The sequence below is a fragment of the Littorina saxatilis genome, linkage group LG12, assembly GCF_037325665.1.
Source record: "Littorina saxatilis isolate snail1 linkage group LG12, US_GU_Lsax_2.0, whole genome shotgun sequence".
Taxonomy (NCBI): domain Eukaryota; kingdom Metazoa; phylum Mollusca; class Gastropoda; order Littorinimorpha; family Littorinidae; genus Littorina; species Littorina saxatilis.
The window spans coordinates 79,200,590-79,220,124 of NC_090256.1; the positions used below are offsets into that span (position 1 = coordinate 79,200,590).

Sequence of the window (19,535 nt, forward strand, 5' to 3'; positions counted from 1 at the left end):
AGAGATTGCATTCTTGATAACATTTCCGTTTTGTTAGATTTCGCGTTCTTTTTATCTGTAGTTTATTTAATGTGCTGTCGTGTTTATTAATGTGCCATTTGATGTTTTATATCTGGCTAAGTATGCTGTGATTTATGAGTGTTTGATTTTTGATTTGTGTACAGTTGAGTGCAGAGTATACTTCTTTCTGTTATGTGCATGCCTGCGTGTACACTACGCACACCCCATACGAATATGCAGAATATATAGAGGTTTTTTATATGTAACAAGAGAACAATGGAAATACAAGAAATATACCTAGAGTACATTTACAGAGACAAAGAAGGCAGGTCATGGGATACACAACACAAATGACTAATTGCCCTACACCTTACACGTTACATGAACAAATGAAACGAAAATGCACAAATTGCTTTACACGCCATACTCGAATGTGTACATGGATGCCTGTTCGTTCACGCACACACACACACACACACACACACACACACACACACACACACACACACACACACACACACACACACACACACACACACACTTTCTTGTCTTTGTAGTCCAACCATGTTCGGGATTTTTTTGCAAATCTTTAGCTGAGCATTCTCCTGAACTTGGGACATACACTTAGCTTTGCGAATGAAAGTATAGCTGCAGCTCCAGGAACATGTACTGACAAGGTCTGTACCATAGCACTCGTGACCCGAAGAGAACAAGTCCTGAAAGTAAGTGGCCTGTGCCATGTCACCCGTTGAAATCTGTCAGCGCAAGTCTATCCCACCCCCTTTTTTCACTTGTGATCGATTTCACTCGATACAACGTTCTCAGATCACGCATTCCATCGCTGCTCTGGTGAACAAACACTGTTCTTATGCCAGGTCATAAACCTGTCGAGGTGAATGGTATGATAATGTCAGAGGTAATTGGGTATTTGGAGACAAAACAAACAGTTCGTTGTCTAATGTCAAATAGTTATGGACCAGACGGATGTTAGGAATAAGTTGACGTTTTAACATACGGGATTTATGTTATTTCGGTACAAAGACATCTCTGTTTGTCTGTCTGTCTGTGTCTGTCTGTACCCCCCTCTCTCTCTTCCTCTCTCTCTCTTTCTTTCTCTCTCTCTCTTTCTTTCTCTCTCTCTCTCTTTCTTTCTCTCTCTCTCTTTCTTTCTCTCTCTCTCTCTCTCTCTCTCTCTCTCTCTCTCTCTCTCTCTCTCTCTCTCTCTCTCTCTTTTCTCTTTTCTCTCTTTTCTCTTTCTTTTACTTCAGTTGCTTAATACAGTTTTCTTTATAAATGATTAAATAGTTTCTCACACTGGAATTTCCGAAGTCGGAAAAACACCAGACTACTTTCAACGCTGTTAAGATTATTGATTGCGTACGCGGGCATGTTATTATTCTGGTGGAAAAGGTGCGTGTGTGTGCGTATGCGTGCGTGCGTGTGTGTGTGAGAGAGAGAGAGAGAGAGAGAGAGAGAGAGAGACACACACACACACACACACACACACACACACACACACACACACACAGACGGACAGAGACTAAACGAGAGACAAACAGAACGCGTACTATCGTGATTTGTGCGAGATGTTAAAAATGGCCGACAGTTCCTTGGTGTCAAACAAAATGTGGTGTGTGAATCTGAATGTGGTGTGTGAATCTGAAATAGTGTCGTCTTCACTGGTGAATACAATATGAATTAATTACCCCCCCTCATCACAAAAAAGGGGAAATAAAGGTGTCGGGTGGCGGTTGCTCGCCTTGTATGATGGAAATCAACAATAACCGCTGTCGTTAAATCTTTGATGGTGTACCTAATAGCTGACACGAGAACGACAGTATCTTTGAGCACATTGACTCACAGTCACCCCATTCTTTCAAACATTTATTTTAACAGAGTTCATTTCTTCCAGTCACGCCTATCTTTGAACCAAAAGTCAGTCCATCGTTTAACAATAACAGAGTACGACCCCTTCGTGAAACCTGCCCCTACCCATTGATCTGCGTTGTATCGGCGATACCTTCGTCAAACAGTAATCTTTAGAAGCTTTGGGTGGCGGTTGAAGCTGATTATTTGTTTGCAAGGGTAATGCGTGGTGTAGTACTCGCGTGGGTGGTGGGATAGCGGCATTTATTGATAAGATTAATACTGCCAGGCATAGAAATGCGCCTTCTATACAGGAACACTGACGTGTCGGCCACTGGGGAGTCAAATGGTACTGTAGGTTCCTTTGGTGTATTTCGACGCCTTAGCAATTATGGTGTGTGTGTGTGTGTGTGTGTCTGTCTGTCTGTCTGTCTGTCTGTCTGTCTGTCTGTCTGTCTGTCTGTCTGTCTGTCTGTCTGTCTGTCTACCTGACTGTGCAGCGAAAGCTTACCATGGCCCTCTATCCGTATGTCCTACATCTTTCTATTTTTTTTCTCTCTCCGCATAATCTTCCTTCTTCTTTCCCTTCTTCTTCGTTCGATAGGAAATCCATGAAAACCGTTCAGTTCTCCTTCTACTTTCTGTCGTTAATTCGGTGTTTCCGTTTTGCTGGAGCCTTCATAACGTTCAACCCCTCATTCCCTCAGAAATACCCTACTTTCTCAAAGATGTTGGTTTAAACAAAACTTTATTCAATTTTTATCATGACAAAAACAATACATGGTTTTTAAGATAACTAACTCAAGCATATAATGCTTATTTTAAGTAATCCTGGTACGTACATAACAAAGGTTAACATGATGGCGGACTAAATACATTTACTCTCATGGATGTTGCTGGGGTTTATTTTTTTCGGTAAATTGGCCGAATTGACCATACAAGTTTTGTCAGTTTTCACGAGTTTCATGGCAATCCTTGGCGCCAGCTTTCTTTCTCTCCGTCTATGGCATTTTATCAGCGACGGTCGTGCCCGCTATTAATTGGGCGAAGTCGATTTCACGAGGCTCGTTGCACTGAGTGTTTGGCAAAAAGACTTCGCGAATTCTTCGCGCAGTCAACTTCGAGTTCAATAAGGCTTTTAAATTCATCTCCTTGGGACTCAACGTTCAGAAAAATTGCTTCTTCTTATTCTTCTAAGGCCCGGCGCTCACCTATGTAATTTCAGCAGGACAGACGACGCACTGCAGATTAAACAGCCCGCCACACGCCGCATGAAAAGAAAACAGGCCAAGTACTCGTCATAATGCCTGGGTCTCACATATACGATTTTTCGGAAGTGTCGGGGATAGTTAAGTCGGCTAGGTCGGAAGTGTCGGCTGCAAATTCGGCTCCAAATGTCACTCCCGACCTGTCCTTACGACTGATCCGACCATGTAGCCAACAAGCAGACGACAACCACCCGACTTTTGGGCCGACAAATCCGACATGTGTCCAGACACTTCCGACTGCAGTAACGACAATTCCGACTGCAGTTACGACAGGCCCGATTATTAGCTGAAAAACTTCCGAACAATAGCCGACTCTCCGACAAGCTAACGACTGTCCTAACGACAAATCAGACTGCCCTAACGACAAATCAGACACCATTACGACTAATCCGAACGACACACTTCAAACTATGCTACCGACAAATCCGACCACCCTTACGAGTCTTCCGACTACCGTTACGACTAATCAGAATCGCCTTACGACTAAACCGACACGCTTACGACAACCACCCGACAAATTTCTATTCGTCTGAGTCGGGAGGCTCTTCCGACTGTTTTGAACATGTTCAAAACAGTCTGAAGGGCCTTCCGAACTAACCGACTTTTCAAAAACAAAATTGCTAATTCTCACGAACTCTCCGACCTCTTCCGACTTCCAGCCGACTACCAAAAGTCGGGTGACATTCGTAGATGTGAGACCGGGGCATTACCGGGGCAACAATAATCTGCGGTGCGTCGTCTGTGCCGCTGACTCTGCGCAGATATAACCTGGCCCTAAGGTCCAGGAAGAAGATCCTTACACTTCACACACCTGTCCCCCACCCGGTTGTTGATTTGACTTTCCCTAACAAGCCCCTCACCAAACTCGATGGCGCAGATAAGCCAAAGCCACCCGGTCTTTGTCGGGTAGACACCCCGGGGAGATCGAAGGCCCTTTTGTGTAGCACCCCACCTTGTCAGGGAGCACATGCCTGCTGTGTTCGCCTTTGATGACAATAGGGAGAAGAGTTAGAAATCGATCAGTGAAAATCGATCACCCTTGAGACGTTCTTGTCGGGACAGTTCCTGTAGCTTGGGTGGAGAATATATATATATTGGAAGATTGCACGGGGAGTGGTGGGGGAGGGGGCCAGGGGTAGAGAATGAATTAGAGGTGGGGGACCTTTGTGCGTATGGTGTGCGAAAGTGTGTGTGTGTGTGTGTGTATGCGCACGCGTTCGTGTGTGTGTGTGTGTGTGTGTGTGTGTGTGTGTGTTCACGTGGACAGACACAGTACGAGTCGTTCGTGCAGTTTGATCTTGTGATGCTACGAAACAACATTAAAACAAAATGCAAGAATTTATATATTTTTTACTTGTAAAGGAAAGTTTGCTTCTAAACATAAAAAAATAACAAAATCTACCGTTTATTTATGAGTTAAAATTAAATAAAACTTTGAAACGAAGATAGATAGATTTTGTAGGACAATACGCTTTTGATCTTATGCTGTTAAGCCTTTCGTGCCTCACGTATCTGTAGAGCTACGAATCAACATGCGATGTCTCCTTTTGCTGCTCGTGTGTATGGTTGTTCAGTTTTGACGAAACTGATATTTTCTCTATCCCGCTATCTTTACATTACTTTGGGAAATATAAACAGATAAAGCCATTCGTGAAGTTTATATTGCCTACTCCACTTTCGGCGTATATTTCAGATCAGAGGTTTTTCTTTGTTTCTATTTACATCTACACTCCTGGAACTCTGCAGTGCCGAGTGCGCGGAATGTATTGACTAGTCCTATCAGTGTCTCTTGGAACTTACAGTGCTCTTCTCTTCCTTTGAGATACATTAATTAGCTTCATTCCACCCTATCTTTACAAACCCCAGGCCTCTGAGACGTTTTTTAAGGAGAAAGAGAAACCATTTTATCGTCAGCACAGCGAGAGAGCATCTGTGTGGTGTGTGTGTGTGTGTGTGTGTGTGTGAGAAAGAGAGAGAGAGAGAGAGAGAGAGAGAGAGAGAGAGAGAGAGAGAGAGAGAGAGAGAGAAAGAGAGAGAGAGAGAGAGAGAGAGAGAGAGAGAGGAGAAAGAGCGAGAGAGAGAGGGGGAGAGAGAGAGAAAGAGAGAGAGAGAGACAGAGAGAGAGGAGAGAGAGAGAGAGAGAGAGGAGGGAGAGAGAGAGAAAGAGAGAGAGGAGAGAGAGAGAGAGAGAGAGAGAGAGAGAGAGAGAGAGAGAGAGAGAGAGAGAGAGAGAGAGAGAGAGAGATTGATTCTCTAATCAGCAGACAGAGAGGAATAGAGTGAGAAAGTAATTTTCGTGACAGCAGGGCGATCCCAAAGAAATCGATTGATTATTTTGTCCAAGGTGCTATACAGGGTATGTGGGTCCAAAAGGAAAGCACGCGGTGCCGAAATTATATTCCTGATATCTATCTTGTCCGATACGTGCCGAGGAATCGCCTGGGACACTTGAGTGGCGCTCAGAAATACTTTGTCATGGGTTGGACGCCTTTGAATGGAGAACCGGAATCGTCCACAGTACAAAGATAGTTGTAACTGCCATCGCTTCGACGTGTATATCTGAATGGGGGACAGAGAAACTTCCATAGGTTGGTATTCTTTGGTCATGATCCGATTTGTAGCAAGTTTTTTTTATGGTATGTACATTTCTTTTTGAATCATTGTGATTTCGTTTGAATGGGAAGACTAGTTTTGCAAAACGAGAAGTGTTTGGTTGAATTCATTGTGCTTTGTGTTGAAAAGTTCGGTATTTTTTTCATTTAGCAGCATTTGTTTATGAATGGACGATATTTAACAGAGAGATTTGCTGACTAAACGAAAGGCTTCGATGAATTTTTGTATGGTTGGGTGAATGTAAGAAGGTATGTGCATATGGTTCATTGGTTTCTGTTAGCATTACTGACAGCCGCCTTGAATCCCCCTCTCGCGTACCTCCCAACCCCCGTTCCTCTTATCTGTACGTTTTCAGTGCGTTCATTTGAATGGAAGGCATCAACTAAGTGGTGCCGTTAGAGCCACTTACCATATCAATATTTGATCTGTCTTGTGTATTGGACACAGTGTCATGCGGAGCTGTCCTGCGATGTTTGAACCTGTCCGTCGCGCGCGTCTTGTGCTAGGTGTGGATTGAAAGGGGGGGGGGGGGAGAAAGTGCCAGCGGCATTCGATTACACATCGACTGATCGCTTCTCTCTGTTTTTATTGGACACCAAACACTACCCCTTGTGTGTAATGGATTCTTTGCAAGTCCTGGGAATGGTAAACGTGTAGGTGTGATAGTATGCAACGCCATGCAGGAGCTAGGTGGCGGTAGACCAGACTTGTTTGAAGGAATTGTGTGTGGAACTATACACGTTACATTTTTAAGGACCGACTGAAGTGATCATCAGATGATTATGAGTATGGTCTTGGAGTTCAATTAGTCGTCAACATTTTTGATTCAAATCCGAAAGACAACGCCAGGCATGATTTTCAAATCATTCAAAGAAGTTACAAACGTGTGTGATGTAAGATCCTCTACCTAACTCGTTGCTGGAGTTAAGATCATTAAATGTGAAAGAATTGAATCGGCTGAAGTGATGAACAGATAAATAGTGATAATGCAGTGACATAAGTCTTCATGATTTCAAATCTGAAAGTCAACTCCAGACATAAGTTTGAAGTCATATTAAAAGAGAAGTGAAAAAGTTGTCTGATATTAAGTCTTTAGTTTAGCAGTTCGGATATATATTGTCAAATCCAGCAAAGATCATAGTTACTGTTGGTTTACTTATTCTGAGCCAACGCTGCATATAGCTACCGTAAGGCAATAAAGATAGATCACCTCGGCGTGAGTGTTCAAAAGTGATTCTGAGTCGAAGCTCCATGTAGTACCGTTGGGCAGCGAGAATAATGTCACTTCGCTGTGTGTGAGATCGGCGTAGAAGCTTGCAGGTCTTTTGGGGGAAAAAACAAGTCTGACACACGAACGAGTGATTGCGTCCGAGATAGAGCGAACTGAGTAAACTCAGTCTAAATACCGTCAGGCAACAGAAATAGGTCACTGTTTGTATACATCTGTGAGTGATGATGGGGTGGCGCTCCAAGATACGAAGATCTTCGGAACAACACAGGACTGACACACATGCAAGAGTTGCGTGATTGGATCCGAGATAGAACCATCCATCCCCAGCATCTATCTGACGTATGATGTTGCGCACGCAGATCCAGCAGTTAATTAGCCCCGTGTGTTTGACCATAGGAGCGCGTGAAATAATGCAGAACTGCGGCGCGAATGTATGATAGATGAGATAATACATACACAGCAATATCTTGATGAAGTCCAGCGTCAAGGAAAGTCGGGTGGCGGGTATCAGTTGTATGGGTAGTGTACGCCTTAATCATGCCTTACCGGGCTGGGGTGGTTGAATATTTGATGAAGAAAAGCCCGATGGATTCCTTGGGACCGTTGGATGACTGCAGCTATCTCGTGTGGCCATCTGCTCCTGTATGCACGTGCGCCATCGACTTCTGTCTTTTGCTTTCTTACCTGTTGGAAAAGTCATTCAGTATTGTTCCCTTGGCGCTGTTGGTTGCAGTGTGTGCTTTTAGTTGCAGCGGGGAACGTGTTTATTGATATGGTTTTTGAATGTTTTTAATACAGTCGCCTTGCACTTCCACATGCAGCATTGAGTTCTGTCTTGTGGTTCTTGCCTTTTGGAACTTGGCTAAGTGTTACTTTTCTGGCGCGCTTGTAGCTTCAGGAACGTGCTCCTTTCAGTGTTTTGGTGAAATGGCTTGAGACAGTCTCTTACTATTTACATGCGCAGCATCAATTTTGTGGCTACGATTGGTTTAAACAGAGCTTTAATTCAGTTTCTTTTTTGGTGACATTATACAGGTACAAAGAGAACGTTTGGACGTGTACTCTGGTTTCCGTTCATCGGGTTCCGATAAGAAACGCCACAAAGGGTACATCCTTGCTCGTACATCATGAACGTTGAACACTATTAAACTATTCACATTAAACTATTCACATTAAACTATTCACAACCTGTGAACCCGGCCTGTGAAATTGTGTTTGGTCGTAAAAGCTTTCTGGGTGTTAAGTGAGCTTTTCCAGCCGTCCGTTTCTCTCTGTGGTGGAAAGTCAATTTGGATTTCCGTCGACGTGTTTATGAGTTCTTCGGCCAGAATGTTGCGCAAAAAGCCTTTGTGAGTGTTTTTATCTCATCGTACCATTTGGAGGAAAGTATCATTCTTTTGCAAAATAGTACGCGTTGGATATGTACATATGTATAGGCCTGCCGTCAGTTTGATCGCCGGGTTCTTCAATTTAGCGTTGCAGCGCTACCATTCGCATTGGCTACTTTACAGTTTGCTGGAGTTTACTTTTTCTGAATGGAGGATTACAATAGTAGATCAGTGGAACAGAGCCCCCCCCCCCCCCCCCTGTTTTCTGTGCAAATCCTGTCCATGTTGTCTGAAAAAGAACTGGTTCTGTTGGAAAGCTTGTGCCAGTCGCTGTCTGACCTTTTACTCGGCAGCGATGATTTGAACGGTAATTTTTCCCGACAGTCAAGGTTTGTAGGAATCGTTACAGTAACAGTAACTCCTACCATTATATTTCGCTCTTGTTTCTGAACATTAAGTTTAGGGCAAATTTGACGACTTTTATAGCCGTTGCATGTTTGTATACTGTGGAGTATACCGAGGAAGTATTTGAATAGACGCGTTCACACAGTCAGTATTTCCGGGTGATAAGTGGTATGACTGTGCCGGCCGCCAAACATGCGAGATGCATAGACATTTGAAATGAGCCTGTGTCGTAACGGTCGTTTGCGTACAACAGGAATACATGACATGTGTTCTTTGTTCGACACACATAGGAAAATCCTGTAACGATGTGATCCTTAATTACACGCAGGAAGAAAGCTGTTTTAACATTTTTGACCGATGATGTTTGTTTGTGCTTGAACCCGTGTTAAGCTACTTCTTTCTAAACATTCGTTTGAGGGATGCGAAGCAATCCAACGTGCAGGAAGTTTCGGTGGCTAGCAAATGCATTGTTTTCTGACCTACTGACGGGACCGAAATGATTGAAAGGCAATTCCTAGGATAGAAATAGACTCGGATTAACTGTGTGGCTGTTTTTATCTATAGACTAAATCCATTCTCTTCCCAGACTGAATCAATGATGTGACGATGCAACGTGCAGGAAGTTTCGGTGGCTAGCAGATGCATTGTTTTCTGAGCTACTGATGGGACCGAAATTATTGAAAGGCAATTCCTAGGATAGAAATAGACTCGGATTAACTGTGTGGCTGTTTTTATCTATAGACTAAATCCATTCTCTTCCCAGACTGAATCAATGATGTGACGATGCAACGTGCAGGAAGTTTCGGTGGCTAGCAGATGCATTGTTTTCTGACCTACTGACGGGACCGAAATGATTGAAAGGCAATCCCTAGGATAGAAATAGACTCGGATTAACTGTGTGGCTGTTTTTATCTATAGACTAAATCCATTCTCTTCCCAGACTGAATCAATGATGTGACGATGCAACGCGCAGGAAGTTTCGGTGGCTAGCAAATGCATTGTTTTCTGAGCTATTGATGGGACCGAAATTAGCAAAAGGCAATCCCTAGGATAGAAATAGACTGGGATCAATTATGTGGCTGTTTTTATAGACTAAATCCATTCTCGGTGAAACGGTTCCCTTTATACTAAATCAATTATGTGGCTCTGGTTCAGCTGTGTGGCTCTCTCTGAAGACTGAATCAGTTATGTAACGGTTTATAGACTGAATCATTAACATGATGTGGTACTGTTTAATTATAGACTGAATAAATAACGGGGCTCTCTTTATAGACATAATCTATTATTTGACCCAGGTTATAGACTGAATCCGTTTCTTCATGGACTGAATCGACAATGCAGCTTATCTTTTTGGACTAAATCAATAATGTGGCTGTTCTGATGAACTGAATCGACTATGTGAACTTCTTCATTGACTGAATCTATCTTCGTAGACCCTGGACTGTACCAAGTATGTGGTAGTTATGTGACTGTATAGACTGCAATTAACTATGTGTCTGTCTATATAGACAGAATCAATAATGTGACTGTCTTGATAAACTGAATGAATTATGTGAACTCCTCCATCGACTGAATTGATCATGTGAACTTCTCCACAGACTCTGGACTGTATGAAGTATACATGTGGTGGTTATGTGGCTGTCTATGTAGACTGAATCAATAATGTGACTGTTTTGATAACCTGGATCAATTGTGTGAACATCTTTAATGACTGAATCGATCATGTGAACTTCTTCGTCGACCCTATAGACTGTATGAAGTATGTGTTGGTCATGTGGCTATCTTATTATGGACTAAATTAGCTATGTGGCCGTATAACTGAACACCGGGTGCCTGCAAGGACTCAGAAGATAAGGAAGAAGAGTGTGTGTGATCTGAGACACGGTGCGCCGTGTGGGTGTACGTGACACGCAAGCCGGCCATGTACCGTATCGGCGGCATGGAGCTGGTAGGCCTGGACAAGGAGGAGGGGGTGCTCATCTCCTGGCTACCGGAGGGGCTAGGCATCGAGCTGTCGCAGCAGAAGGTATTGATGATGAAGAAGTTGGTCTTTTGCTTGTGACTTTTTGAGTGAAATGGGGAGGGGGGGAGCAGTATTTGCGGAGTATCGTTGTGCGAGAGTGTGAACTGGGAAGGGTGACACATTTGGTTGTTGTGAGAGTAAAGTTACTTGTTTGTATGTGTTTTTAATTTTCGTCTCGCCATATTTTCAGAAAGGTGGGGGTTGGTGAGTGTGTGCGTGTGTCTGTGTCTGATCCTAGAATAGTTCTGCATTCGTTATGTCTACTAGATCGTTGATAGTTATGCACTGTTCATCTTGCATCTCCTTCTCTATGTTGTCTATCTGTCTGTTGCTCTCTGTCTGTCTGTCTGTCTGTCTGTCTGTCTGTCTGTCTGTCTGTCTCTCTCTCTCTCTCTCTCTCTCTCTCTCTCTCTCTCTCTCTCTCTCTCTCTCTCTCGGTGTCCCAGACAAAAAATGCAGGGGATATTTGAACTTGGTTATTTCCCCTAATCAACTTGTCAATAAGACGCAAAGACCACAGGCACACACCATCGCAATCAAGTTAAAATGCATTTGTTTCAATTTTGACATTCTTTGATGAAAGTATACGCCTTTCAGCCTTGATTGTAGCTGACAACAGGGGAGGGGTTGTGGTGGGGAATAACATCTTCTTTTGTCCTAACTCACAAGAAAACAACTAACTGGGATCGAGTGCCTGTGTTAATCTGGTCACAAGCTATTTCCTGTGTCTGTTATTTGTTCTTTCTTATAAGGGGTTTGCCAGGAAGATTTCAAAGGCTTGCCAGTGCTCACTGACCCCGGCTCACACACGGACAGAAGAATGCTGTGTATGCACCAGTGACAACAAAGATTGGCTTTTCTTACTTTCCCTTTGACTTTCTTTCTCGTCGTCCTAGTGCATTCCAGTTGAACAGAGCCTGTAATTGATTAGATATATGATACCTATAGTTGTAAATGTCACTAGAACTAGAAGCGAAAGCATGTAGATTTTAACGGTGGAGAAATTTTGTATAAGTCTTGGTGAAGTTTGAGCGCTGTACATGTCTGGCAGTTAAAGTGAGTACAGACCTTTCGTATTTTTGACATTTTGTTCTTTCTTCTTCTTTTTGTTTAGTTTTGTGTTTCGTGCAGTACTACCAAGCCTTCCAGTATTCAAGAATGGGACACAGAAGGAAGTGTTATGTAGGTGTGGGTTGAGAGGTTGTTGGGGGAGGAGGGGGGGGGGGGGAGGGGGGAGAGGGGTATGGCAAAGCGGCAATTTTGCTTCTTTTCTCCGTTTTATATTCAACGCTTTTCGCGTTCATCTTTCAGTGTGTATGTGCGTACTTGTGAAGCGTGTTTGTCTACACGTATGTGTGTTGGGTGTGTATGTGGATGTGTGTGTTGGGCGTGTGTGTGTTGGGTGTGGATGTGTGTGTTGGGCGTGTGTGTGTGTGTGAGAAGTGAAGTGAAGTGAAGCGCTGGTATCGGGCTTGGGATTAATGTTACATTTTCTGCTGCTACATGTTTATCAGTTCCTCCTTCGACACCTTTTCTTGTAATCTCTCCGGCTCAAGCATTCCAAATGTTTTCTTTTGATACAGCACGCTGTGCAAGTTACTGACCTCTTAAAAAATTGACAAAGTTGTCACTTGTGTCTGTTGCACTGGCGTTCATGCGCTTAGGGCGGTTGCTCTGTGCGTTCGTACCCCCCGCGGGTTAGGGGGAAGAATTTACCCGATGCTCCCCAGCATGTCGTAAGAGGCGACTAACGGATTCTGTTTCTCCTTTTACCCTTGTTAAGTGTTTCTTGTATAGAATATAGTCAATTTTTGTAAAGATTTTAGTCAAGCAGTATGTAAGAAATGTTAAGTCCTTTGTACTGGAAGTGGAAACTTGCATTCTTCCAGTAAGGTCATATATTGCAAGCCCCTGGAGCAATTTTTTGATTAGTGCTTTTGTGAACAAGAAACAATTAACAAGTGGCTCTATCCCATTTCCCCGTCGCGATATAACCTTGAACGGTTGAAAACGACGTTAAACACCAAATAAAGAAAGTAATAGAATCGTTAATATGATAACGATTCTCTTTTCTCAATGCTAAAAATAAAATTTAAACAAGTCGCGTAAGGCGAAAATACAACATTTAGTCAAGTAGCTGTCGAACTCACAGAATGAAACTGAACGCAATGCCATTTTTCAGCAAGACCGTATACTCGTAGCATCGTCAGTCCACCGCTCATGGCAAAGGCAGTGAAATTGACAAGAAGAGCGGGGTAGTAGTTGCGCTAAGAAGGATAGCACGCTTTTCTGTACCTCTCTTTGTTTTAACTTTCTGAGCGTGTTTTTAATCCAAACATATCATATCTATATGTTTTTGGAATCAGGAACCGACAAGGAATAAGATGAAAGTGTTTTTAAATTGATTTCGACAATTTAATTTTGATAATAATTTTTATATATTTAATTTTCAGAGCTTGTTTTTAATCCAAATATAACATATTTATATGTTTTTGGAATCAGAAAATGATGGAGAATAAGATGAACGTAAATTTGGATCGTTTTATAAATTTTTAATTTTTTTTACAATTTTCAGATTTTTAATGACCAAAGTCATTAATTAATTTTTAAGCCACCAAGCTGAAATGCAATACCGAAGTCCGGGCTTCGTCGAAGATTACTTGACCAAAATTTCAACCAATTTGGTTGAAAAATGAGGGCGTGACAGTGCCGCCTCAACTTTCACGAAAAGCCGGATATGACGTCATCAAAGACATTTATCAAAAAAATGAAAAAAACGTCTGGGGATTTCATACCCAGGAACTCTCATGTCAAATTTCATAAAGATCGGTCCAGTAGTTTAGTCTGAATCGCTCTACACACACACACAGACACACACACACACACACGCACGCACGCACATACACCACGACCCTCGTCTCGATTCCCCCTCTACGTTAAAACATTTAGTCAAAACTTGACTAAATGTAAAAAATTAAAATAATAAAATGAATTGAAGGGAAAGAAATGACATGCGTCATATCTTCCATTATCGTGGGTCTGTGAGGGAGTTCTCAGAGTAGACTCCTTCTTGGTTGCACAATACAGTGGAACCCTCCGTGTAAGACCTTTAAAATGATGTAAAACCTGAGGCAGGTCTTGAAAGGAACGGAGTCTTGAAATGGAGGTAAATTGGCAGAGATTATGCAGAGAAAATCTTAAAAAGGCAAAATCTTTAAAGGGTGTGGGGTTCATAGATCGGTGGGTGGGGGGGGGGGGGGGGGGCAGTTGTCTACAGTACGATGATTACACTGTACGCGGTACACCAGAATGCCGGACTTGTGTACACAAGGGTTCATGTTCCATCATGCAGCTAGTCTGTCCCAGTCCGATATATATCCATGCACTCCTTTATCTGGCTGCTACAAGTGTACATAGTAGATCTGCCAGCAGGTGTAAATATTTAAGCTTGGAAAGTACTAGTACCAGCCCTAATGGCAGAGCCGATTATTACACCCCCGGTATAGGGGTGTGTATAGGATTCGGTCGATGTGTTTGTTTGTTTGTTTGTGTGTTTGTGTTCGCATATAGATCTCAAGAATGAACGGACCGATCGTCACCAAACTTGGTGAACAGGTTCTATACATTCCTGAGACGGTCCTTACAAAAATTGGGACCAGTCAAACACACGGTTAGGGAGTTATTGCTGGATTAAGATTCTACAAGGACTTATAGAGGGACATATTAATGGTCAAAGGGAAATAACCTTCTCAGTTGGTGGCAGTGAGAATGGTAAGGACGGGGGTGTTTTTCCTACCTCGGAGGAATTTCTTGTTACTGTTGGGTTTGTTGCAGTTCTGGTCAGCTTGTTTTTGTAGTGAGAGTGCAAGTCCTGTGCCGCCTGTAATGCCTAATCCTGCTAAGAACGTTGTTGGAAAGTCCATACACGATCTTCTGAGAAGAAGTTTGGCTGTTTTGGGGTATGGGTGGTTTATTGTTGGACCTGGCGCCTAGTTCTGGTACTGTGTGCTTGTCAGGGATCGAAACATTTAAAGTGAATGGTGCTGTTTAAGGAGCGCTGAACATAAACTAACGCACATTGCAAAGAAGCACACGTTGCATCCTCTGTCACCGTCTTTCGTTCGTTTGTTTGTTCTGTCGGTCGGTCCGTCTCTCTCTCTCTCTCTCTCTCTCTCTCTCTCTCTCTCTCTCTCTCTCTCTCTCTCTCTCTCTCTCTCTCTCTCTCTCTCTCTCTCTCTCTCTCTCTCTCTCTCTCTCTCTCTCTCTCTCTCTCTCTCTCTCTCTCTCTCTCTCTCTCTCTCTCTCTCTCACGCACGCACGCACGCACGCACGCACGCACACGCACACACACACACGATCATTCAGACTGTCTTGTCTCTCTGTTCCTTATCACCTGTTGAAGTACACGTCTGTGTATGTGTCTGTGTCTGTGTGTGTCTGCGCATGCGTACATTGTACATATGTATGTTTGTTTGTACGCCCACAGACACTTAGAAACTTCGTCCTAAGGCATTGGCACAGGACCATGACATGACGTACTGATACAAGGATTCACTCTGTATGTCAAGGAAGCTCATACAGCTAGCTGACAAAGTTACCCCATTTACCACAAGGGTCAAAGTTGACAGTGTTAAGTGGCCATACCCGATTTACCACAAGGGTCAAAATATGATATATACAGCCCCATAAGTACAGTGAAGGGAATCAGTTAAGAATCGCTCGATTTACCACTTGTCCCCTTTGAAGACTTTGCTTTCTTACATTTTCTGTTCATTATCTCTGTACCTGATTTTCTGTTCATTATCTCTGTACCTGATTTTCTGTTCATTATCTCTGTACCTGATTTTCTGTTCATTATCTCTGTACCTGATTTTCTGTTCATTATCTCTGTACCTGATTTTCTGTTCATTATCTCTGTACCTGATTTTCTGTTCATTATCTCTGTACATTTACCTCAATTTTAAGACTCTCTCCCGTTAAAGACTTGATTCGATCAGATTTTGTTAGAGGCCTTGAAAGGGAGGTTCAACTGTAAAAGGTAGGGTGAGGGGTCAAGGAGTCAAGGAGCATGGAATGGTGGTTTCTGCTTTGGGCATTCTTGGGTTGAATTGGTTTGACAGTTTGCTTTTAGAGTATCTTCATGTAGATTCAGTAATACCTTTTTGTATAACTATAGTTCTTCTAAAGTAGTTTGTCAGTTTACTCTGCAATCAGTGTTGTTTGAAACTCTTGTTTGACGGGCGCAATGGCTTGGTGGTAAGACGCCGGCCTCCAAAGCGGAAGGTCGTGGGTTCGAATCCCGGCCGCGCCTGGTGGGTTAAGGTGGAGATTTTTCCGATCTCCCAGGTCAACTTATGTGCAGACCTGCTTGTGCCTTATTCCCCTTCGTTTGTACATGCAAGCACAAGACCAAGTGCGCACAGAAACGATTCTGTAATCCATGTCAGAGTTCGGTGGGTTATAGAAACACGAAAATACCCAGCATGCTTCCTCCGAAAGTGGCGTATGACTGCCTAAATGGCGGGGTAAAAACGCTCATACACGTTAAGATCCACTCGTGCAAAAACACGAGTGTACGTGAGAGTTTCAGCCCACGTACGCAGAAGAAGAAGAAACTCTTGTTCTTTTAAAGCGGTTTCATAGAATGATGATGTGCTTTGTTCACTCTTGCGTTGTGTTGGTTGGACATTTTTCCTGTAGAGATCTATTTTCTTATTGCTTCAGGAATACTTTTTTTTTTTAATGTTTTAATTTTAGTTCTTCTCAAGTGGTTTGTCAGTTTACTCAATTAGTGAATCTAGTTCCATTAATTTCAGTTTTTGTTGAAAGCTCTAGTTCTTTTGAAGTAGGTTAGAAAAAAATAGCAGCAGTTCTAGTTTATATTGAAAGATGTGAGAATTACATGTGACAAGTGTGTGTGCGTTTGCACCTTTGTATGTGTAGTCGTATCAGCCAAGACCAGTATTACCTTCAGGTATTGTCAAAGAAGAGCACAATATTGATTTTGAACAATAACAAGGAACACACACCACCACCTGAATTCCACCTGATACTTCACACTCCTGTACTGTCCTGATAAGTGGATCAAAAGCACACACCACCACCTGAATTCCACCTGATACTTCACACTCCTGTACTGTCCTGATAAGTGGATCAAAAGCACACACCACCACCTGAATTCCACCTGATACTTCACACTCCTGTACTGTCCTGATAAGTGGATCAAAAGCACACACCACCACCTGAATTCCACCTGATACTTCACACTCCTGTACTGTCCTGATAAGTGGATCAAAAGCACACACCACCACCTGAATTCCACCTGATACTTCACACTCCTGTACTGTCCTGATAAGTGGATCAAAAGCACACACCACCACCTGAATTCCACCTGATACTTCACACTCCTGCTTTACTGTCCTGATAAGTGGATCAAAAGCCTGTCGGAGGCGCACCATAAATATTAATGGATCTTGTGTTTGTGCCTGTCTGTCACTTGAGATACTTGATTCTTGATATCGCCTTCATTCTCTTCCCCCCCCCCCCCCCTCCTCCTCCCCCTCCACCTCATCCTACCCCTCAAACTTCACCAACCCTTAATATTATGTAGATCAGCGTTTATGTGGAGTCAGCTGCAATGTAAGGAGGCAGGTGGGACAATTGTGTTCACTTCAATCATTGTCACCAAAGGGCCACTATCACAATATTAAACTTGGTTCTAATTGACAGAAGCTAAGTAATTAAATGTGTGTGTGCTGTGTTACTTGCCTGCTTTGTTTTGTTTGCACACCTGTTTTGGAGATCAGATGAAATCAGCGTTGATTGAGATGCTGTCAATGTATCATTTGCTGTATGAGTCATTATTAACTGGATGCAGCCTGCACATCAATGATTGATCAGAGAATGAGAGAGAGAGAGGGGGGGGGGGGAGAGAGAGAGAAAAAAGAGAGAGAATCAGATTCAGATCATGAGATGTGAACAAAAATGTCTAACTGAGTGTTGTTCCTCTTGTTGGCTTCAACATTTTTGTTGTTAGTTTTATGTTGTAATATGTTAACTGCCTTGAACCAGACTGTCCATTTACTATTTATTCAGAGTCAGTACAAATTTATTTAAGTTTTGCTGACTTCTTTGTGAAAAACATTTAATTTTGATATGAGAATGGCAAACTTTTGCCTGTGCTCTGCAACATAAAAGTGTACATTACATGGGGGGAGGGGGGGGGGGTGGTTAATGGCTGTGGGTTTTTGTGATTGATTCTTAGGCTCTGCTTATCCTCAAAGTCTGCTTACATGTTTCAGGTCAATAAATGTGGTTTTGGTCATTTTAACTAGATTGCTGAGTAGACATTGCTTTGACTTTAAATTGTTTGAATATCTCTCAGTTACATGTATTGATTTAATATTGGGTGAGATACATGTGTGTCTGTGTGTGTTTTAATCAGTGTCCATTTGCGAGAGAGAAAGGAAAAAACAGATTACCTGGTAATTTTTTCTGCCCAAGGGATTCTTCTGATTTGTGCAAAATGTTCTTCATTTTCACATCATACATTTGCACACATCACTGGGGAATTAGCTCAGATTTGTTGCCATGGCAAGCGAATGAATGTGAGGTTTTATGTTGGATGAAAAAGATACTGTTTAGCAATTGATGATACAGTGGCTATGTTTTATGATTGATGGCATCATGGGATTGTTCTGCCACAGTTGAATGGGACTGTTTACTGCGTTGAGCTGTTCACAGGGATGATTATCTAATTGTGATTGTTTCTGTCTGTGTGTGTTTTAGCTGGAGAGTGTGAAGCGACAGTATGAGGCAGAGATGGAGGCTCTTCGCCAGCAGCTGGAGGGGCAGAGAGAGCATAGCAACCATGTGGACACCCAGCTACACTCACAGTACTCACAGGTTAGTCAGTTTGCTGGTCAACTGTTTGGAGGAAGTCTGACCCAATACTCAACTGAAGTAAAGACCGAAAAACTACAGGATTTTCTAACTGCAGGGAAACTGATCTGTGATGAAATACCGTTGAATCAACTTTTTAAGACTGACCGGCGTAAGATTTCCTCCTTTTAATACTTAGCTATTGAGTTAAGGCAATTTAGGAAGTTTAATTTTGTCACTATAAAGGCGGTCCTTAATTAATTTAGCTCGAAGTCAACTTTGCGAATCTTTCGCAAAGTCTTTGTATCGAAAACTCAGTGCTAAAGCTTTGTGCGGCCAGCTCCGCGAAGTATACTTCGCGTAGTCGACTTCGCTCACTTAAGGACAGGCTTACAACAGTTCTTGGCGTCACTTTTCCCCAGATGGCACATTTTTCAGCGATTTGAAATAAGTTTAGGCGCTTTGCTTACTTTGAATGCCAAACGACATCCCTGTATGCTGAATGTTGGTGTTGCCCTGTGATTCAGGCCATGTCCAGTCTGCGAGAGGCGCTGCAGGACAGCGGTCAGCAGAAGGAACTGGATGCCGTGGTGGGACAGCTGCAGGAGCTCCATCAGAGACAGCTGCAGCAGCTCAACGCTCAACACCTGGTTAGTATCGCTAGCAAGCTTCTGTCTTCTCTTCTCCAACTTGCTGCAGGAGTCTCCTTTTTTTCTCGTGGGTTAGCAGTCTTTGGGCTATTTTGATTTGTATCTTAAGGCTTCTTAACTATGAAACCTTTCTGCGTTTGTTTGCTGTTGTTTTTGTGGTTTTAGGCCTTCTTATACACTGAGACTGCCAGCTATGTAAAACAGTAAGTCCTAATTTGGTCAGACTGAAAAGAGTGACCAGTTCATAAACATGGATGTATTTATCTTAAT

General features: G+C 42.8%; 1 protein-coding gene across 7 annotated transcripts in view; it reads left to right on the forward strand.

Moving 5' to 3' along the window:
• LOC138982865 (A-kinase anchor protein 9-like) overlaps positions 1–19,535 on the forward strand; it is a 160,855-nt gene that overhangs the window by 46,890 nt on the left and 94,430 nt on the right. For all 7 annotated transcript variants that reach the window (XM_070356246.1, XM_070356247.1, XM_070356248.1 and 4 more), the window contains exons 9-10: positions 18,523–18,639; positions 19,143–19,265. In XM_070356246.1, coding sequence (XP_070212347.1) covers positions 18,523–18,639; positions 19,143–19,265 — 240 coding nt within the window. The remainder of the gene's footprint in view (positions 1–18,522; positions 18,640–19,142; positions 19,266–19,535) is intronic.